The 23,703-nt window shown below is 36.5% G+C and overlaps 4 protein-coding genes across 4 annotated transcripts; 1 reads left to right on the top strand and 3 right to left on the bottom strand.

The window, feature by feature from the left end:
* Positions 1–395: 395 nt before the first annotated feature.
* On the bottom strand, positions 396–878 carry LOC103455948 (ethylene-responsive transcription factor ERF011-like). The gene has a single exon (NM_001301117.1). It carries the CDS (start codon positions 876–878, stop codon positions 396–398), a length of 483 nt encoding a protein of 160 aa, NP_001288046.1.
* Positions 879–6,744: 5,866 nt separating this feature from the next.
* On the bottom strand, positions 6,745–8,729 carry LOC103400157 (uncharacterized). The gene is given in 2 exon segments (XM_008338833.4): positions 6,745–7,689; positions 7,692–8,729. Coding segments are annotated over 2 exon segments (1,407 nt in total). The 5' UTR covers positions 8,563–8,729; the 3' UTR covers positions 6,745–7,153.
* Positions 8,730–17,764: 9,035 nt separating this feature from the next.
* Positions 17,765–20,672, top strand: LOC103455946 (uncharacterized). The gene is made up of 2 exons (XM_008395559.4): positions 17,765–18,979; positions 19,755–20,672. Exons 1-2 carry the CDS (start codon positions 18,043–18,045, stop codon positions 20,237–20,239), a joined length of 1,422 nt encoding a protein of 473 aa, XP_008393781.2. The 5' UTR covers positions 17,765–18,042; the 3' UTR covers positions 20,240–20,672.
* Positions 20,673–21,232: 560 nt separating this feature from the next.
* On the bottom strand, positions 21,233–23,352 carry LOC103455947 (SUMO-conjugating enzyme SCE1-like). Its single transcript, XM_008395560.4, has 5 exons — positions 22,849–23,352; positions 22,650–22,733; positions 21,967–22,119; positions 21,770–21,883; positions 21,233–21,679 (listed from the first exon to the last, which is right to left on the bottom strand). The coding sequence occupies exons 1-5, from the start codon at positions 22,921–22,923 to the stop codon at positions 21,617–21,619; spliced, it is 489 nt and encodes a 162-aa protein (XP_008393782.2). The 5' UTR covers positions 22,924–23,352; the 3' UTR covers positions 21,233–21,616.
* Positions 23,353–23,703: the final 351 nt, after the last annotated feature.

Genomic DNA, 23,703 nt, shown 5'->3' with positions numbered 1-23,703 from the left:
TAGCCACCGTATCCACACCCAACAAAAATCTTCCCTAAACACAAGTAAGATTAGCAACCAAAAAATTGAGGCATATATGAATCGATTCAATTCCACAAAAAGTAAATATCATTTGGGTAGAAATGAAACAGTAACACCACGTAATACTGCAATTCCGTCACAAAGGCCATAAAATTCAAAGACTATAATTTCAAGAAAAGAAACATTACTGATCGCCCTTCAGTTGGTTTGTTGTTACAATTTAGAAACTACATCAAATTACCAATCGAAACGGAATTCTTGTGATTCCATTTCCTGATCGGACCCAATAACACCTTCTCTGTATTTTCACTTTATTGCACACCTAAATACCTACTCATAACAATAAACAGCTGGTGATCGGTCGGCCTTCTCAATTAACTTTCATCGGAGTTTTCTGGGTCGGGGTACTCATTTAAGTCGGGCTTCAAAGAGCCACCCCGGCTCAACGTTGTTTTGGACTGCGACGTCGGCGATGAGCGGAGAGCGGTTTGAACAGCGTCAACCTTAGCCCCGACCTCCGTAGCCTTCTTCCGTATCGAAGCCGCCGACATGTCGTGGAGCTGCTGGCCGTCGTCTTGGAATACAAGTTCCGGGAAGTTGAGGCGGGCAGAAGGGCCTCGAAGATAGAAAACGGCGGTGTCGTAAGCTCGGGCGGCAGCCATGGGGGTCGTGTAGGAGCCGAGCCAAATTCGAGAGCGCTTGTTGGGTTCTCGAATCTCCGCCACCCACTTCCCCCACTTCCTCATCCGTATTCCTCTGTATTGCTTTTCTTGGCGGTGATCAGGATGCTTACGCTTCTCCATGCTCGTGGACGTTGAGGAAGAAGACGACGAAGAGCAGCAGTAATCGCCTTCCATGGCAAGAAACTAAACTATCTAAAATATGAAAATATATATAAATCCGACCCCTTTGATTTTCTGATGTCGTTGTGATTATTTCAAAAGCTATATCTCCTAAAAATACAAAAAATAAAAATAAAATCCAAATGAAAAAAAATATCAGAAGAAAAAGTTGGAATTCAGAGAGTTAAGATTGTATAATATTTCAGGGGGAATTTATACAAACAGATAGAGGGGGTTAATTTTCTCATTTGGCTGCTAGTCTGTCGTCAGGGCACGGCCGCCACGTTGATGCATCTTGAAGATAAATCCAAAAATGGCCGACATATTCCATGAACTCCTTCCCCCACGCTTCTCTCTTCTGCGCCCTCTGTCTCTCGCTAAACACTGCGTTTCATGCTTTTATCTTCATCTTTCTTCTTCTTTTAGGGTGTCTGAAAAGGCATTTTGTAGTTTATTTAACGAATGTGGGACCGACATAAGCAGTTTTAATGGGTATGTGAAAGCCGACGTGGGTGGATGTTTGCACTTCCACGCAATCCACTTAGTAGTACTAAAAAATCTAAAAAAAATCAAATGAAATTGTTGCTGAGATTTGTTTGTTAAGTAACCGGATCCCCTCATGAGCTTAGGAGACTGAGCTTTCTGAGCAAATGATTTGGACTGTTAAAATTTGATCCAACGGTTGTAATTATTATAACTTTTAGAGGAGTCCCTTGTTTGTAACTGTTAGATCAAATTTTAACGGCCCAGATCATTTACTCAGGAGACTCAATTTCCTAAGCTCAAGAGGGGATCCGGTTCCGTTTGTTAAAATAGAGAAATTATGAGTTCTACCGGAATGTCGTATTTGATGTTACTAATTCAAGAGTAATAATATAAAACACATCAATGATGGTATGTTTTGAATTTAAGCTCTGGATGTAACCAATACTCAAAAGTATTCATAACGAATCAAATGGTTTTGCAAAAGTTTCCTTTTCAGTTGTTGCGATGTATCTGAGTTTGAGCACTCTTTGTAAGGAGAATGATGTTGTTCATTGTTTAGCAAAGTTTGCGTTTCGTTTAAATATGAATCGAGAATGTTTTGAGGTGTCACTTGTGAATGTGTAATCGTCAAATTTATCATGTTAGAATCGTGCATGAGGCATGACTTTTTACAGATCATGTGTTACTACTATAAACTAAAGTTATTAGCTTGAATCCGGTTCAATCCATAAATAAGTGCAATCCCATCCCTAATGAAACAACTCGACTGATCTAATCCACTTAAAAATTCATGCAAAAGCTGGTATTTCTACTTTTTAATAGAGTTGTTAGTTCGGCAGCTCCTATAAAAAAATTCATAATTCAATTTAAGATCGAATCAATGTGGAATTGAGCGTATCGTTTTTGGCTCGCATAACACGTAAGTGATGAAAAATAGTTTATACACCAAGACAATTTATTGCTTACACTCAAGGTATAAAATATCGATGATATCGGTAGTCCAAAAACACAGAAATTTCGATGGAAATATCGGGATATTATCGATATCGATAAAAATTGAATAAAAACCACGGAAATTGTAAGAAAAACTTTGAAATTTTTATTGAAACTTTGTAGGATGTTTATTTAGTCAATTATCTATTAGTTTATCACAAAAAATTGGAAGGAAATGCATTGCATGATAGATATAGCTGATTTGAGTTGATTATATAGCGAGCTGGCAAACATTGTGAGTGTAGAAAATATGTAGTAATTAATGAAAGAAGTTTAAACACACCATAATCATTTATATATAATGAATTAGTATAATATTTTACACTTTATACATTGCATGGTAAGATACATGAGTGACTTAGTAAGGTCTAAAATATCGATGATATTGGAAATATCGGTAGTCCAAAAAAATATCGGTAGTCCAAAAACACGGAAATTTCGATGGAAATACCGGGATATTATGGATATTTTAGACCAAGTTACACTTGGTTTGGTATTGCTGTGCTTTGAAGAAAAAAAAACTGCTTTTGTTGTGATGTGAGAATAAACTAATTTTTTGCTGCTTCACGTTTTAGCTTTTTTCATCCAAAACTGTGAAAATAAGTTATTTTTAAGTATTTACCAAACACTTTTTTGAGCTCAACTTTTTTTTATAACCAATACTTTAGTACCAAATCAGTACTTAAACTTGGTGAAAAATGACTTCTTACGTGTCAAAATCCATACATTTTTATTATTAGAACATGAATCGTCACAGTCGTTTTTTATGTTGCCACTTGCAAAGTCATAAATATATAGGGAATTGAGGACCATCAAAATTATGAAAGAAGTCGGTGATGGATGTGGACGGATGGCAACCTCAACTTGTGGAATTGTGGAAAATAGGGAAATTAATAAAGCGATACTATAAAATAAAGTTCGGTTCAAATTATTTCCAACGACCATGCCACTTGGTTTTGCCATACACTCATTCATGTGTCGAATGTATTACGTTTCTTGTATTATTATTCATAAATATAATTTGATTAATGTCCTAAATACTGCCTCCACAAAATTGTTTTATAATATTATCCTCCTTTTGTATTTGGGTATTGGAGAGCTTCCTGTCCAGGGGCTGGAATAGGATTATCTTCCGATTCCTTTCACCTAATATTTCTTATCAAACAATTCAGGTTTTTAAAACTTGATCTAATGGCTAAAAACACGGGTCAATTTTAAAAGTTATAATAACTTTAGCCATTAGATTAAATTTCAAATATTTAGATTGTTTGATGAGAATGATTAAGTAGAAGAGATCTCTCTTATCCCTTTCCCCAGGGGCTACCTGAACCCAACGATTTTTGGCACGTGTAGGGTTTTGAGAGGTTTGTGGAATAATTATTTGAGGTGGTCAAATTGCATTTTGACTTCAAAGTACAAACCCTTGAAAACTTATGTACAAAACCTACCGTGCACCGCCTTAATACAGAAACAATACAATAATCCAACCGCGGTGGAATGAGTTACTTTGTAGGCGCACACCATCTGTAGAACATATATTTTTCTTAATCGTTTAATATTTAAATGTACGTAGATTTACGGACATTATCAAATCACCGATATCAATTATTATAAGATTAAGTACTTACATTTTTTTTAATCTTTTAGTGTCATTTTAAATTGATCTTAATATTTTTAAACATTTCAAGCAAGTAATTAACGTATTGGAAATGTCACATCCATTAGGCTCCAATTAATTTTTAAAATATAAATTATATTCAAAACCGAACAAATGATTATATCATGGTCAACAATAATATTAGTTGCCTTGAAATCAAATTTCAAACGGGTTTGAATTGAATCAAAAATGTACTCAAATTGAAATTACATCAGGATTGTCAATTTCGTAATAAATAAGAGAGTAAAGGATTCAGATAGGGCTTCAATGAACTTGTTTCTGCTCATGAGATTTCCCCATTCACCGATTCTCGATTCGTAAAGCTTATGATTCTTCTTGTGAACGGTGAAGATTGGAGTAGCAACCTCACGACAGTCCATACCATTTCAGAAACCTCTGTGACCTTCTTCTTGATGTTGTCATCTTGAGTTGTAGGGTGGTGGAGTTGGTGGCTTTGTCTTGAGTTTAGATGTAGCGGCCTGATGGGGGTGATGGTGACCATTAACTGGCGGAGGCTATGCTTCTATGACCTTCTACTGATGTTGGAGATAAAGTAAGTCCTAGTTAATTTAACAGATTTTTAACTGAGCTTAATGAATATGACATTTTCAACATGTTGCATACTTGTTTAGAATAATTAAAAAAATTGAGACGAATTTATAATAACATTATAAGTTTAGGAGATTTTAGATACTGAATCTATATTATATTATTATAGGGAAATTTTGAAAGAGATTCAATTTTATAGCCCATCTTTTAAAATATGTCTAATTTTTAGTCCAATTGGACCCATATCAAAAGACCCCATTATTATATGAATGCATATGCAACTAAGGGTCGCGTTGCATAAAGTCGCTTGTTCATAACAATTTAACAAATTCATTGCATCCATCCTCCTTTTTTATGGCGGTTGGAAAAAGCACAAAATGAAACGTGAAGTTGACGATAATAAAATGGCATGTGACATATAATTGTGCCCATTTTACGTCTTTTAAAGTGCCGACTTCCCGTTCCAGGTAAGTAGGTCGATTATTGTCCCATCCTTTGAATTTTTAAGCTACAGAGTCGACAACCTGTTTTTGGCACTGTGCAAAACAAAATTTATTAGGCGACGTGAATGACTTTCTCTACTTCATTTTCTATTTTTTATTTTTATTATATAAGTGGGATGTGGTGGCTCACCAAGCTGGCCTACTTGCTAGATTTCCAGTTGGCAGCCAAAATAAAAATTAAAAAAATGGAAATTACCCACCAAAACCAACGAAAATGTGCAAAATTATTAATACAAAAATAATAAAAAACTATTAACGTTGTCCTTGGGTTTTTTTTTTCAGGTTGTCTCTGCCTGGATGTCGGTTTGTGTCCTTGCAGGGATAAAATAATATCATCATGATCATCTCATGATTATTGAGAACGAATCAAATCAAATGGGTCTATTTCTCAATCTTTCTAACTTGTTCTTACGAAACCAAGGTCGAAAAAGATTAAGAGTCATTCACAACAATCGACGAAGGATTCCTTAAAAAGTTAATAGGATGAATTGGGACGGTATTTTGTAAATACGTAATTATCTTGAATATATTAACTATTTCTTTATTTTCCGATCACCTAGAAGGGACAAAAGAAACATCTTGTTTTTTCTTCAACAATTACTGATCGGTAGTGGACCTCTTAGTAGGATTTTGAAACCAGATGAAGTTATGACCATGTGTCAGAGAAAAAAAAACAAATGGATCTTGTAGGATTCCCAAGAATTTTTTCAATTTCTTCCGGACTGTTGCTGATTATTTTAAGTATCATATAATGATTCTTAACTCACCAACTAATTAAGAATACAGAATTAAGCCAAAGAGAGTTGTCGACAAACCTGGAAAGCATTACGTGTATAATTGAGTGATTACAAGAGTAGTTAAATGATTAGAGACTAAACAAGCGATAGGGAAACTGAGCTGTTTAATTTGTATATGGTATCTAAATCTTAATTAGGTGTTGTTCGAAAGTAAAATGCTGATCAACAATTTGATATGATGTCGGCCGGGTCAAACCTGGAAGCTTAATGCCGAAAACCTCCAGTGCTCCGCCAGGCTGGTTAGGGTTTCTGCTATCTCCAAGCCAGGATGGTAGAATTCCATGACATTTTTTTGGCACGCCACACAAGTTATATTGGATGGACAGCTTAACATTAAACTTTGGATTAAAAACATTTCACATATGATATGTAGAAATGTCATTTGGCTGCGCTATAAAGGTTCTCCTAACAAGGAAAACAAGTAAAAAGTCAAATTATTTATCCGTAGGGTTCGTTTAGTGTCTAGGATTAGATTGGATGGTTCGTTTAGGCAGTAAGCTGCATCAGAAAAACACAATGCTTCTCAGATTGTTATGCTTGCTTATCGAACAAGCAATTTTATCTCACAAACCATCATTTGACAGAAATCACATAAGTCACCATGAAAGAACTGGCAAACAGAACAAAGAAAACTATATTGCAAACAAGATTATCGCCGGTGAGGTCTTTGACTCCGAGACCCTCGATGGGGCAGCTCTAAAGAGCCTCGTGTAGTTGGAAACACGATGTTCAGATCAACTGTGAAACAGACCCTTGGTGAAATTGTGAGCCTAATTTGATTGCAAAAGAGAAGGTTATAACTGCATCATCTCTAATTACTCAAAAAATGACATTTTAAAGAATAAGCAGGAGGCAAAAGTTAAAACAACAGATGAGATGCAATGTCATACTCAGCATTGATAGACTATTCTGGTGGAATTTAGTTGGTTGATTACTAATTACACTTAGATCAAACAATCGTATCGAATTCAAACTAATTCAAGGGACGTGTAATAACACGAAAGAAATTTGGAACCTTCAAATTGTGTACAATGAAGAACAAATATCTGATCATACAAATCCTGTGAATTCTTAAGCCAAGAAACCATCTGAACACTTTACATTGTGAAATTGCGCCCTTCCTCGACTTTATGTATTCCTATACACCCCAATGCTGCATTGTTCAACGTAAATCAGGATTCTGATTCTCCTCAACTCAGTTCTTCCTCGATTCAATTCCCCCTCAATTCAATTCTTCCAATTTCGAATACAGATTAGCAATCGAACCACTAGTTCAATCACCAAAACTATCTAAGCTTTGCCATATCAAAAAAACCCATCTTCCTCGTCTGAATCCTCATTCTCACTATCAAACTGATATTCCTCACTATCCGAATCGCCTTCCACCCGCTCTCCTCCTTCCAATTCCCCTTCCGAAAACACAGAAATCCTCAGTCCACTAGACTGAGAGCTTCTCACAAGTTCATCCATCACATTGTCCAATTCAACCCCACCATCAAAACCAAAATCCGAAAACAACTCATCACCATTATCTTCCTCCCCATCAAAGAACTCACTTCTCCTTCTGGGCACTAAATCCTTCTCCGAAACCTCCCCATTTTCGACACCAATCCACGGCACCCAAACATCAGCATGCCTTCCCAAAGCTCTATCCATGTCTCCAACTACCACAGTCCCCAACTTGGCCGCCCTAGCCTTCCTCAACATATCGGAAAAATCCGAATCGTCCGAAACCAAGAACAACCAATCAATCCCTCGGCTCATAGAATGCTGCATTTGCCTCTTCAACGCCCAATCCGCCGCCTGCGGCTTATCCTCCACCGTCTTCACAAAAACCCCGCCCTCCGCAACTCCCATGCCAACCCGTACCCAACTTTCGGCTTGATAATAGACCTCGCAGCCTCATTGTACTTGTGATTACCAGAAACAAACCGCTCCTTAAAACGCTGCCGTTTCTTCCCCTTCAGAGACCTCATCCGATTCAGCTTCTTCTGCCTCTCCCTCTCGTGCAGTTACTTGAAATGCTTCTTCAAATCCAAATTCGACTTGCATTTCCGCCCGCAGACGCCGCAGATGTACGGCTCCGGCGGCGTTACCACACCATTGCGCTCCAAAATATCCAGTTGCTTCCGCTCGCGGCGCTCTTCGATAACCCACTGCGGCAAATGAACGAACGCGTGGCGGTTGGCGTAGGCCGACGCGTCCACGACCTCGCCGAAGCGCTGGGCTAGCTGTTTCAGCGCCATCGCCGCCTGGTACGGCGGCCCGCGAGGGGGTTTGTTGTCCAGGTCCCACAAGATCACGACTTTCTTCTGCTTCGGCATGTATATGCCCTGCTTGTTTTGCACCATGTCGATTTCGGAGCTTGCGGATGACTTGATGACGGCGCAGCGGCAATTCGTAGTGGTTGAGGTGACGGCGGTGGTGGTGATGGGTTGGGGTTGAAAAGCGCGTTTTGAATGGAAGAAGGGGGAGTGGGAGGAATGGAGGGAAATTGGAGGGAAGGGTTTATAGGGAAAGGTGCAGAGGAGCTTAGCTTCATGGTTCATTAATGGAGGCAACTCTGTCAGTGTGTGAGACTGCAAGTGAGTGAGTGAGTGTGCCTCCTCCTTCGTTGCCGGGATTTTTTTGAATGCTTTCTGTGATGAATTCGTCTGGGGGATAGAATGCTTCGGAAAGTTAAGATGATCCATTTCGGATGAATGGGGCATCATCCAAATTGATCAGCTGAAACTCAAGAACCGGCCTTTCTTAATGAACAGATTTAGCATGAAAAAAATGAAGCCTGCATGGCTGTCAATGGGCTTTTTTTTTCAGTTGCTGGTGTTGGGCCTTTGCCGGATTTTTTTTTCCGCTGACCACAAGCGATATTACTTCCCTAACCGACGGTACTATCAAGAGCGGGAGGATTTGAACCAAAAATATATTAGCTTGAAGGGAGACCATTTTCACCACAGAAATCCACCACTTGGAAGCTTTATTTATTTATTTTATATTTATACGAGAGAGTGAGGCGTCAAACGAATTACTTACTTACACTGTAAAAGTTCATTTGGTTCACATGATTGGATTGGAATGGAAAACTTTCAAATTTCAAGGTATATTGAAGGTGAAAGTGGATCAGAATGAGATTATATAAGAAAGAAATCCATCCCTTCTAATCGCACCATTTTAAGGAGGATTATAATGGATAAGTTTTATTCATGAGTAATTCATCTTCTATCCTCTTGGTGGTCATAATTTTATAATTTTTCCTCTTGGAGTTCATAATTTTGTAATTTTTCCGTTCAACATACCTTTAATTTAATAAGTTATTTATTCCAATTGAATCATATGTAAAAAAACGAGCGCGAATCTCTTGTACAAAGAGAGGTTGTGGTATCCCATGATTTTTGGTTATTTTATGAAACAATGAAATTTAAAAAGTTAGAGATTTAGAAATTAGAGAAGAACATGACTTAATTTAAATTGTAAAGTTAAAAGAATGCGAGTATGGTCTAGAAATGGGCAAACTAACTAAACAAAATGCAAACAAAACGGGGTTAGGCTTAGGCTCCAACCAGTCAAACCAAATCAAACCAAACCACCTAATAATGGTTCGGTTTAGTTTGATCTAGCTCATGATTTTACTTAAAACATACTAAACCCAAGTGCTAGATAGTATTAATTTAACTGTGATTTGTGTGTTACATTGATCCATATTGAACCATATCTACCCCTACTTCATTTATTTGTAAAACATCACAACGAGTAGTGATTATGTGGTGATGCACATTTGACGTCTAAGACTTTCGTGGCATGCAAGACCTTTTTTTTTTCTTCCCAAATCCTAGATTATCCTCCTAAGAAACCCTAGCCAATCATAGCTAGTGGCTAACTTTGTCTACAAGAAGAGAGACAAATGAAATGGATGAGCTCTTACTTATATGGTTTTGCTTGGAAATGTTGTGCAATAAAAAGGCTTCACTATTTGCAGGTCATTATCCTTAATGGTGGCTTTCATTCTTCTCTTTTGCTCTCTTATCGCTATGCACTTTCTCTTTTCCTTTTTCAAAAGTTCTTTTGCCATTTGCAAGTTCATAGGTAGACAGACAGGGTTGCTTCCTACTTTCTATGGACCATATCCAATTTGACTCAACAGGATCCTTTCCGGATTCTTTTGGTGAGGATTATGGAAATTCTTGAATCGTGTCCGTTTATCATACATTACGCAGTTTTAAATAAAAATATTTAAAATAATTTTTGATCGCACGATATACGATGAACATACATGATTTATGAATTCCCAGAATCTCACAAAGAGAATCCGGCGAGAATCCGGACTCCAATTTGACACCTAGTCCATAAAACAATCTTTTCATTGCTCATTTTTTACTTTGTAGATGTTGTTGTAGTCACATTGATTAAAAGCACGTTAGAAAGTGCTTTTGAAATGTTTCTTTAGTAAAATTGCAAGTGACTCCTGGAAAAACAAAAAAGCACATAACTAGTGCTACTTGCAGAAAACACTTGAAGTGCTTTCGAATTCAAAAAATAATTTCATCAAAAACACTTTCAGTCATTTCAAAAATACTTTCAAATGAATCATAAAACAGATGTGCTCCTTTCTATGCATAATCGAATTAGAATCCCTCCCTCCTCACTTCATGTAAGATATCGATTATATAAATAAAAAAAAGTTCAATTTATGAGATTTATTATAAGCATGGAAGTGGCCTCACACCATAAAAAGAAAACTATAAGCATGAGAGTGCCCTAAGACCAATTCAGTATGCATTGGTTGAGTGAGTCCTCGGAGATTGTGGATTAGTACTATCCACGCACTGTGCTTAGCATAAACAAAAGTTAATCATCGTATTAAGGATCCATTAACGGTCAATTTAATCTTTGATTATGTCCTCCTTGATTCATGGCAGTTCCGTCAGAATTATTTTTAATCCTTTATTCTTTGAACCTCAGCCATTACGGACCCCGGAAAAGCAAGTCAATTATATAACATAATTGAGATGATTAGGCACAGGTTGATAACTAATAATTTATGTCACTAATTTAAATTATTATGGTGAATGATAAGGAATTAAGTGAACAACTTTGGTGGGTGTTCTGTAGTTGAGTAGCTACCAGTTCGGTTTGCATAAAGATACCTGAAATAATGAATAATAAGTCTCCATTACGTATTCTGCAGATCATTTGTTTTTGTTCTTGTTTTTGGTTAGTAGAGAGAAAGTTTTTGTCTTAAGCAAATAAAATTAGGTTTATAAGTTTTAAGGATTTGATTAGACGCCTATGCGAGTGTGAGATTTCATATATATATATATATATATAGGCTAAATAGTCAAAATAGTCCATGAGATTTGCATAACTCATCAATTTGGTCTCTAACATTTCAAATCGATAAAAGTGGTCCCTGAGATTGTCCATCATCCATCATTTTGGTCATTCCGTTAAAAACTCCGTTAAGTGTCCCAGAAGTTTGAGCAAATTTCAAAGCTTCGTAACTCAATCGTTTTTTAACTAAATTCGACCCATAATATATCAAAATGAAGATAGGAAAGTGTAGAATAAGATTATACCTGTTTGGAAGCCCAATGGATGCTAGAGATGGCTGTAAAATAGACTCAAAGTTGACTGGTCCGAAGGAAAACTAGAAAACTCGTCGGAAATTGGGTAGACTTTAAACGTTCATAACTTCTTCAATACTCAATGAAATCAAGTGATTCAAAAATGATAATCATATTTCTCGACGAGAGGAAGCAAATGGTACCTTTTTAGATGGCTAAATCACCGTGGTTTGGCCGAAAAACAGATCGAAAGTGACTAACTCGAGACTAAGACAGCCACTTTCGAGCCGTTTTCCAGCCAAACCACGTCGAGTTAGCCGTCAAAAAAGATACCGTTCTCTTCATCTCATCGAGAAGTATGATTTTCGTTTTTGAATAACTTAATTTCGTTGAGTATTGAAGACGTTATGAACATTTAAAGTTTACCCAGTTTCCTGCGAGTTTTCAGTTTTACTTCGGACTAGTCAATTTTGAGACTATTTTACGGCTATCTCCGGCACTCATTGGGCTTCCAAATAAGTATAATCTTATTCTACACTTTCCTATCTTCGTTTTGAAACGATTGAGTTACGAAGTTTTGAAAATTGTCCAAACTTCCGGCCAAGAGCTTTGGAACACCTAACGGAGTTTTTAAAGGAATGACCAAAATGATGGATGGTAGATAATCTTAGGGACCACTTTTATCGATTTGAAATGTTATGGACCAAAGTGATGAGTTATGCAAATTTCATAGACCATTTTGGCTATTTAGCCTATATATATATATATATATATATATATATATATATATATATTAACGATTGAGAGTCACTCACTCGTTCAAATAGGTTTTTTAAGCCATTAAAATTTTGCATGTTTATGACTTCCACTTTTATTGCACCAATTTGATTAGTTATTTATGTGAGTGTATAACTTCACACACATAAAACAGTTGACAGTCATTTAATTACGTGTAAACGACGTCTCACATAATTATAAAAATAAATATTGATATGATTTTTCAAATGCCCTTAATGACAAGATTTCAAACCCTAAATAGAATGAGGTATCACTAGTAGGCGGCTGGATGTGCCATAGAGAGAAGGAAAGGAAAGAGGGAGGTCAATATATTAAATACAATTATACAAATGAGTACAATGTAGAAAGAACAAAAAGGAGGAGGTCAATGTATATTAAATACAATTATACAAATTAGTGCAACGCATGTTGAATATTGAATCCATTACTTATTATATGAGGGTGTATTTTATCATACCATCCTCAAGTGATGATATTGTTTACCATCTTATTTAGTATTATTAGATAGCTTTAAATTTGATATTTGTGTCTATTCACTATAGAAATTTTAAAATTTAAACTCGTCCAACGATAATAAATAAAGTAATGAACATAATCATCACTTAACGGTGGTGATAAAAAATATTCTCATTCTACTGTTGTATCCTGTATGCATGCTTGACCAAAAACACAACAGATCTAGTAGGAGGTGTCCCCTCTTTTTAGTGTAGCCTTGCCAACCTTTTGGAAAAGCCAAAAATAACCATAACTTGAGACAAATAAGATATTTTATGTGGACTTTTCCTTTTTGTTTTTTTTAACAAACGTTATTATCAACATTAAGAAAATTGGTGACTTAGTCTTAGAGCAACTCCACCTTTGGAGCCCTCCTCCCAGACAATCCACTATTCAATCCACCATGTGAACAGTAATTGCATTTTGTATCTCCACCCTTGTACTTGAATAACCCTGACAATAGGCAATAAAATATTTATTATTATTTTTTTTTACAAAATAATACTAAATAATTTTTTTTGTAATTTCGGATAAGATATTTTAAATCGTTCTCGTTGCGCCACGTGTCATTTACCCAAAACGACTATTGTTGGTCATAGATTTCGATAAGATTTTTATCCAATGTCATCGTGCCACGTGTCGTTATCTTTTCAGAATCTTTAAGAATAGATTTCGATCAGGTTTTAAATCGTTCTCGTTGCGCTACGTGTCATTATCCGAAAAGATAATTATTGGTGATGGATTTCGATAAGATTTTTATCTAATGTCATCGTGCCACGTGTTGTTATCTCTTCATAATATTTTAGGACAGATTTCGATCAGATTTTTAACGAATGACGGCATGCCACGTGGCACTATTTATACCCTAATCATTTCAAAATCCTTCATATAATAATCCATCATCCATCCTTTTAAATCTCACACCAATTTTCTCAATATCTCTATCAGTATTCATAGTTTCTGCTTCCTTCTTCACCAAATCAAAATATGTATCATTATTCATAGTTTCTACTTTCAATGTCTTATTCTTCAAGCATGATGTGGGAAATCGATCAAGAAGATGAAGAATTGTTTAACCAATCTGAAGGAATATTCAATCTCCATATAGCCCAAAATGAGAAGGAAGAGGATGAGGAGCAGAGCAATCTAGCGAAGGTCATAAACTTAACACTTTCTGTTGTACCAAAGTCCTCACTAATTTTGTACATCAACAAGATTTTATTTATTTTTTTTACCGTTGAGATCGAATGAACCGTGGGAAGCCACGTGGCTTCCCAACGGTAACATTGAAGTCTGAAAAGGCTTATGTTTTTTCTGAAAAATTGTCGGGCAACGCGCCCCCACGCTCCAGTGGGGTGCACACGCCTGACAGAAAAAAAAATTTAAAAAGGCCTAGAGCTCGGGCTCTCGGGCTGTCAACTCTTCACATGCCCGGAGCTCGGGCCTCCACCTTCGCTCGGGCTCCTTCATGCTGGAGCAAATCTAGAGGGCCTCGGGCCCTTTTCTCTCGCCTATCCCCCGAGCAATCCACAAGGGTAGAGTTGCTCTTACAATAAATTAACAATAATATGGTTCAAATCCGTCTTTGTCAAGAATCGAAGATAAGACCTCTCACTTACAATTAAACCGTAGTACTACGCGGTAACTTTTCCTTCTAATTAAATTACAATAGTAGCTTATGAATGAACTATATGTTTACATTTTAAAATTAATATTTAATTTGATGGTGGAAAATTAAAGATAACGTGTGAAAAGTAAATGTTCCTTCTATCTAGCTAGTATATCTCCTAAAATGAAAAGGAAATAGTAATGTTATTCTTACCATAATTTTATAGGGGTATTTTGATATGGGTCTAAAGTAATTAAAAATTGGACCTATTTCAAAATTCAAAAGTCACTAAAAATTGGACATATTTCAAAAGTCAAAAGTCACTAAAAATTGGACCTATTTCAAAAGTAGGCCTATACAATTGGACATATTTCAAATTTTCCCAATTTTATACCACATTTTTTTATCATCTTAGGTGGCAAATGAGTTGGTCAAGCTACATCATTTAATTTCAATCTTTTTTATTAATTAAAACACTTAAATAATGTGGAAGAAGGAAACTCCTCGTATACCACAATCATCATTTAATTAACAATCTTTTTATTAATTATTGATTAACATTTTGAAATTAAATGCTAATTAATTTAGATGATGTGGTTGTCTATATCAGATGTCACCTAAAGTGGTATACAATTGTGATACAAAAATATGGTAAGAATACCATTATTGCAAGGGAATTAATTAGTGGGATTTGGTTCCTAATTAGGCAGATACTATTTTATCGGACCATGAAAAAGAATTTATGAAAATTAAGAACCACCATATTTTCCAGTCCCATGAGTAAGAGAAAAACAAGACTTGAAAGTTTGATTTTTCAAAGAGGATCTTTTTTTCTTTACCATATTCCTCCATCTTAGGGATTCTGTCTCGCCTTATCCCCCACACCACATGGATAATTACCCTTTAGATTTTGGTTTAAGACTTTTGAAGGTTTGAAGGTGGCTTAACTTTTGATCATCGGGATAAAGCATATTTTGTAGCTCTGCTAAGCATAAAGGTCGTAAAATCAAATTAACTGCCATTCGAAAAATAACCACCTAACTGCTACATATTTCTACAGTTTCATTCTTTTTCAGCTTTACCAGCCTCAGACCATCAGGTACCCAAAAACTCAATTTACCCTCTCATTATCCAAATACAGTAAAACTTTTCTAAAGTAATACTTTACAAAGAATAACATCTCTAAAGTCATAAAAAAATTCAGTCCCCAACTTAGGACCATCTTAAGAAAACACACATTCACATAGTATTAGTTATCGACGAGTACAAAAATATGCAATATCACAAATAAAAGTTTAGGATGAACTAAAATATTTCTCTAAAGTTGTTTGCGACAATACTTTAGTTTTTATATTTGATATCACATCTTTAAGCTTGCAGGTACATAATACTTCATCAACATGGACACCCTCTTGTTGAAGCCACAATGTTTATAATCTCTCAAGCATGTTTATAGCTTCTTGGCACGAAAATTTTGATATTTTCATAATTGTCATCCTCAAGATTTCTAATTAGTAAATACAACATTCATTAAGGATAAATAAGTCAATAAATTTAGTAAATACAACATTCATTAAGAACATCTCCAACCCTTGGGGATAAAGCTTAAAAATTTAAGCCATAAAATTTCAATCCATAACCCAGACAATGCTTTTCTCCTCCAACCCTTGAACCATCTCCAACCCATGGAATAAAACTTAAAATATAAGCTTTAAAACCCTCACAAACCATCTCTAACCATTGGGCTAAAATAAACTTTTGGGAGAAAAATATATCATTGGGCAAGATTCCCCTCAGAATTTTAAGTTTGGCTTAAATTATTCTGGATCCACAAAACTGTCATATTTCTAACTATTTTTTGTTTTTTACTTATAATCTAATGTCTATGATCAAATGAGATCAAATCTAATGGTAACAAAAAAAAAGATTTGATGGTCCAAAATTAAATATAACGTCTAAAATAATTTAAGAAAATTATTTAAATCAAATTTAACTTAAGAATTTATAAATACCTATGTATTTGTATGATTTTTAATTACTTATCGAAATTTAAATATTTTTATATTAAAATGTTCATAAAAATAAATTAGGATAATCTACATAAGTTTTATTTAAAAAAAAAAAGTTACTGAAAAAAAATTAGGCTAAAACCATTATTTAATAATCTCGGCCTAAAATTTTATGCTATAAAGGTTGGAAGAGAAAAACAGTTTTTGAGTTATGGCTTAAAATTGTCTGGCTTAAATTTTTAAGCTTTATCCCAAAAGGTTGGAGATGATCTTATGGCTTAAACTTTTAGCACAAGATTATTAAATAATGATTTTAGCCTTTTTTTTCGGTAACTTTTTTGAAAATAAAATTTATGCAGACTATCCTAGTTTATTTTATGAATATTTTAATTTAAAAATATTTAAATTCGGATAAATAATTAAAAATCATACAAATACATAGGTATTTATAATTTTTTAAGTTAAATTTGATTTAAATCATTTTCTTAAATTATTTTAGACGTAAGATTTAATTTTGGACTATCAAATCTTTTTTTACCATTAGACTTGATCTCATTTGATCATAACCGTTAGATTATAAGTAAAAACAAAAAAAAAGTTTGAAATATGACATTTTGATGGGTCAAAAATAATTTAAGCCAATCTTAAATTCTGAAGGGAATCTAGCCCAGAAATATATTTTCTTCATGGTCTAAGGGGGTAGGGGAGTGAGCTAAACCTTACAATAGGCTTGTCATAATAATGTGGTTCAACTTTGCTTTTGAAAAAAATTGAACCTAAAACCTCTTACTTACAAATAAAGAGGAATACCACTAGACCGTATTACTAAGTGACAATATAATAACATTTTTAAAGTTATAAAACTAGTTTGGTCTGAACTTATGACTTTATAGAAGTTTTACTGCACCAAACAAGAAAAAGAAAACACAAGTACCCAATTACCCATACATTTACATTTGAGTAAATTGTAGCAATGGTCCTTTAACTCTAACTCAATTGGAGCAATGGTCTCTCAACAAAAAATCAATTACCATTGGTCCCTCAACTCATCAAAACGTGCAATTATGGTCTTTCAACTAAAAATTCATTATCGTTGGTCCCTCAACTTTAATCCAACAGGAGAAATGGTTCATAAACTTTAACTCAATTGGAGCAATGGTCCCTCAAACTTTAATCCAATTGTAACAATTGTCATTCCAACATAATTCATTTTGACAAAATTTTGATGAAGTTAACGAAAATGACCATAGCTATACATTTTGATTAGTTAAGGAACCAATGATAATAAATTTTTAGTTGAAGAATCATTACTACAATTTACTCTTTACATTTTCATATTCGATCTTCTCTCAAAATATGTTCTCTCATGTGTCTCAACCTCTAAGAAAAACAAAAAAACAAAAACACAATAAATACAACCAACGCGTTTTTTAAATGACGAAGGGCTGTCGGTTCACACACCAAACTAATGAATAAAAAATAAAAGTCTCTGCCTTTGAAAAAACGTTTAGCCCATCTCTCAGGACTCGTACCACACAATCACACATGCGATGCCCACATTACTTTCTTCTGTTTCTTCTCCTCCTTCTCCCTGCCTTTCTTGAACCATTCTTAGTCCACGCCCTCTCCCTTCCGCGCTCCTCCGCTTAATTCTTCAAACCTCTCCTCCCTAATCAAAAACACAAAAATTCTCGTTAGCCCATTTGAGAGAAGATTGAAAACATGTTCGGTTGGAAGCATGCCGCGGCGGTTGCAGTCTGCGTAGGGGTTGCTGCGGTCGTTGTTGTGATGGTTTTATGGCGATGGAATTGTTACAAGAAGCGTAAACAAAATGCTGGCAGCGGTGGCACGATGACAACGGCGGCAGCGACGACGGTTGTTAGGACAGAGAGTTTGCAAGATGGGATTCCAAAGCTTCATCGCCACCAACAACCAAGCAAAAGCATGTCGACCGGAAACAACTATTACGGCCGTGGGGTTTCCGGGAAGCCGCTGTTCAGCTGGGGCAATAATCCGACGTTCGTCACCGACGCCGTCGAGAATGGGTGGTCACGATTCGGCTTCACAAATTATCAGTCTTCTGGTTCGACAAGGTCGAGACTTTTGGGGATGTGCGCGGCCGGCGATCAGAGAGTTAGGGATGCACAGCCGGAGATAAGCTGGGAAGTATGTCAGGGATCAGCAGATTTCATGCAGAAAGTTCGACTCAATCCGGGGTCGAAAAAAGTGTCAAATTCATTAGGCACTGCTGCTTCTGCTGCCTCTGTGATAAAAACTGCGCTGCCTCTGCCAGGCCCTGCTCTCGGAAACAATTCCTTCCCGCAAGAAGCTTATTTCGAGATCACGATTTTGAGTCCGCGCGGCGGTGATGAAATGAGTCAGTCGATTGTCAAGGAAGGAGAGAAGATTAAATTGATTCAGAAGAGCTACGAAGAGAATCCGAGTTCAGATTCTTTGGTTCATGTAAGTAGTAGTAGTCAGAGTATTAGAAGAATTGAGGAGTTGAAGCTCAGTGTTAAGGATGATATTCATCATGGTAAAAATGAAGCTGTGTTGCTATCTGTTGGACTCTCCGTCGGCGGCGCTCTTCCGCTCAAACTTCCCGGGAGTTATCCGGGAAGCATCGGATTCGGCTCCAATGGCTCTGTCCATCTCGATGGTAATTCTTGAATTTCTCTCTTCTTTTTCACTAATTTTACTGTATTCTTGCATTATGCATTGTCCTAGCTAGGTCAAAAGGTATGAGTATGCAAATTATCGAGGTAGCGATTTTAACATTCATGTTTTATCTGCTGCATTCCAAACTGAATACTTTACGATTTTTTATGCACGCTAGTGAGGTCCGAAAAAGACCGAGAGGACTGTTGAAATCACGAGGTTTCTAGTTTTGTGTTATTTTTTGGCACAAAAAGAAAGAAAGGGAAAAAGTGGCAAACCAACAATAAATCAAATATCTCACCTAAAGAATCTGTGACAGCAGTGTCTCATGAATTGTAAATTTGGAAATTAATGTCAGTATGGACCCATTACATGCTGCCATATCCTTGTTCTATCTGAAGTAGGTTTAGAGTGGTTGCTAAAACTTAATAAATAAAAAAACTTGGCTTTTTACGTGTAAGGAGTCGCTCATCACAGTAAACAAATTAAAATGTTGAGTATGTATGTAAGGTCTCTTTTTTTTTTTAATGAAATATCCTTGTTTTAATGAAATATCTTTGTATGTATATCAGACTAATTAACAGTAAAAAGGTGACAGCTTCCTTACGTGTAATGAGCCAAACAATTATTAAAACAAAGAATAGATTATTAAGTATTTGGTGTTTGTTACAACACTATACCTTCCTACACCCACAATTTCTGCAGTTTACTTCAAAATTTTAAATTTTTTAGAACATTGTGTGATTCATTTTTTTAACTTGGATTTATTTTTTCAGGGATGAAACTTGTGTTTGAATCTGAAAAAGCAACATGGGGAAAAAGAGACAGAGTGATTGGATGTGGTTTTGATCCCAAACAAAAGAAGGTATACTTCACTGTGGAATCAGAGCTGGTGCACGTGATCCACTGCCAATCAGAGGAATTCAGCACTCCTCTGTATCCAACCCTAGCAGCAAACACTGACATTACAGTCCTGGTCAACCTTGGTCAAAGTGCCTTCAAGTATGCCCCCGCCAATGCTCAGAGGACAGCTAACCCTTGCTTTGGGGGCCCTCTTGTGAGATCCTCCGCTGCTGCATTCTATGAAGATAGCATGGAGCTCTTCTCCATGGATAGAATTGACTCCCAGTGGCTCAACAGGTGCACAACCAAGGGCAACCAAAACCCTAACCATGAACTGGAGTTTGATGAGGAATCTGAAGCTGATTTGTTTGAGATTGTCTTGGAGAGTTGTGGAAGATCCCCGCACACAGTATCGTAGGAGCATATCGATGACATGTCAATAACATAACGACAACGATATCTACATAATGTCAACAGGTGTTACGACATATCAAGAGTTGGTATCTATTGATAGTGTTGTTGATATCGTGGTCGATATGTTAGATCTGTAGGTACACACAAATATTACTAACCAGTGCCGGAGAGATCAACAACGATAAATTTTTCTTGGTTTTTGGCAAATCGGCTATATGCAAATGCTTGTGGGAGTGAGAAGGGTTTGCTCCTCATGAAATATATAGAGATAGAAACAGGATAATATCCTTCTAAAGATTTTTTCATTTGTTTACTTTTTGCAGGAGAACATTTGTTCCCCTTTGTATATATTTCAAAACTCAAATCTTTTGTTTAAGTTGTAATTGAGCTTTGATATGCCTTGGGTAATTGGAAATGAGGATTCTTTCCCCTCCTAATCTCTCTCCCCTTTCCTCTCCTCTTACTTGAACGGTTACGATTAAACCACATCAACATCTTATTTTGATTTTTTTCATAGAAATAATAAGATAAAAAACAAAGTGTGAGAAGAGAGGAGAGAGAAGATGAGAATAAGAGGGGAGAGAATCCTAATTCAATGGATACCGAGTCTCAGTCACTGGAAGGATGCTGATGAGGAAAAGGACCTTGAATGGCCAGGTGGATCCTGGAGTACATTACAGACATGCAGTTGACATGTTAATGAATGATAACAACCTAAGTGGGTAAAGAAACAAAAGACATGAATTCCATGAAACAAAAGTCAATCCCTAACCCCCAAATTCTCAATACAGGCCCCATTAAATTTCTCCAGAAGGGAGTGGAGATGAAGGGTCCAAATTCCATCCCTTCCCTTAGTCGCCTTCTCTGATTGTAACACTGGTAGTGATTTTCACACTCCTTGCGCTCTTCATCTTGTTCTTATTTCTTATTTCTCGTTTTGTTTATTTACTCTCCTAACATCAGAATCAATAGTCGTCCAGAATTAGAAAAAAGGGAATTGCAAAAATCACTTATATATTCCGTAACTCTGATTGCGAACTCCAACAAACTATAACACATGCCATGGCTACATCCGAAAGACACCGGTCAATGTCATGGCTACATCGGAGAGAAAAGGGAAGAAAAAAAAAAAGACTAGAGTTTTGAAGTCTTAATTTGAAGTGCGTCAGAGCTTCCAATAACACAGAGAATATTTACACAGCAGCATGTCCGCTGACAGAACAGCAAAGACTATAAAACATTAAAAAAAAAACCAAATCATATTTGCAATTCAAACGAGAACATACTTATAAGGTTGATCACGTCTTGCAGAGAGCCTTAAGCATGACCACCTTGACCAAATCAATGAGTTTGTAGTCATATCTAGTAAAAGCACAATACATTATAGAACAGGTGGGTATTGCTTTGCCTGCTGTCGCACTCTTCGCTTGTACTCAGCTGGTTCCTGCACGGCAGGATAGAAATCGTCAACACAGTTCATATTTCTTAAGCAGTCACAGAAGTGATTGAGAGACACCTAAAGATCAAGACAGACCTGGATAAAGAGTTGATAACCTTCGGCTTGTGCCGGATCAGCAGGATTAGGCTGGCCTAGCAAATCCTGAATGCCTACGAGGATTTGCTTCACTGTGATGGCCGGCCTCCAACCCTGAAAAAAGAAATTCACGTTAGGATGACTTCATCAATGAACACAATCTCCATATACAAGCTAGAGCAGTAGAGATTGCTTACTTTGTCCTCGTTGAGAATTGAAAGACAAACAGTTCCAGAAGGATACACATTGGGGTGGAAAAAGCCCTGCGGGAACTTGCATTTCGGGGGCTTGCTGGGGTAATCCTCACTGAAGTTAAGTGTAAGTGGAAAGTAGCCACCTTCCCAATCAGTCTGCAATACCAGCAAGATCAATACCCAAAAAAATAGAAGAAAAAAAATAGAAGAAATAAAAAACAGAAGAAAAAAAATATATTGCGAAAATTTCTTGTAAGGATGTTATGCTAGCTACCAAGCAACCACTATCAGTCCATCATAAAAATCAGCATTCCCAATATATATCGGCATTATGAAGCTAAAAAAATGTGAACTTTATCTTCAATATAATAGATTTCATACATACATACATACATATATATATAGACAAACTAAACAACAGTATGAAAAAGCAGTCCAGCAAACAACTTCTGGAAAAACCCTCATCCAATTCTCTATAGAAATTTATACAGTGAAACATAATTAGAACAAAATACAATAACATTATAAAAAAAACCCCATAAAATCTAAAACCTTGATGCCCCGATTGAGGGGCTAACTGATCACGCAAGTCAAATTCCAAATTAAAATCCCAACAACCGAAACTTACTATCTTCAATTGCATGCCCTGCAAAATTCTGACCAGAAAAAGAAAGAAAAGGACTTACAGAGGGTTTGCCGGGGATGATGCACAGCCACACCATCAAATTGACGGAGCCGTCCGAAGCGGTCTCCGGCTTCGCCACAAAACCCTAATTTAATTAATCAACCACAAAAACGACAACTTCAGGCGATGCAATAATGGGCGAATGAAAATTGAATTGCAAATAATCTGGAGAGAAGAGAAGGACGACGGTGGATACGGACATGGGGGTGGTTCTTCCGCCACGCTTTTCGCTCCTCCGCGAGACGACCGCGCGCGATTCCTCCGGACATTCTCATTCTCTCTCTCTTTGTGAGTTTCTGATATTTCTTGAAACAGGATTGAATCTATGTACTTCGTACTTCTGTAGTACGAGATTCGACGGAGGCTATGTTGTTTGTCGGTGATATCAGAAATCGCCAAAATATAGATTTGAGTAGATTATCTTGAAACTTCCTATGCTGCGGCAAAAGCACTAGGCCCGTACTCAACAAGAGAGTCCATTCCACCGTGCTCTTTTGTCCTGTGGACAGATCCTATTTGCAATCCAATCCCCTCTTATAGCGTGTTTACGTGCTAGTAATTAGAATCAAAACAAGGAGTTAAATTTCGATTACAGAGTATTGAACCGTTTACTAATTTTGGAGGAATCAAAAGCGTGGTGGGGCTCACACGAAAGAGGGAATCCAACTCCCCAAATTGGAGAAATTGAAATCCCTATATGGATGTGGTATTTGAGTTCCGGGAGATTGAGGTAATGGGAATGCATTTTTCTTGCCTATTATGCCCTCTTATTATTTTTATAATTTCAAGTCTACCACTCAACTCACCGCTCCCCACCGCTCCCTGCGCACTCTGCTTCATGCGGCACACCTCACCTTCCAGTTCCAACTCCTGGTGTGACCTTTACTACCCAACCCACCAGCTCAAGAACCCCATCCACGTATCCCGAAACCGGATTCAAAAATCAACCACCCAAATCCTAAAAATAAACAATTCAAACCAAACCGAAACCCACAGATGTGGGGAAGTAACCACTCAAAAATCCAAAAAAATTATGAAACACTATGCAGGGAGAA

The sequence above is a fragment of the Malus domestica genome, chromosome 15 (genome assembly GCF_042453785.1).
Source record: "Malus domestica chromosome 15, GDT2T_hap1".
Lineage (NCBI taxonomy): Eukaryota > Viridiplantae > Streptophyta > Magnoliopsida > Rosales > Rosaceae > Malus > Malus domestica.
This window is presented reverse-complemented; position numbering and strand designations above follow the sequence as displayed.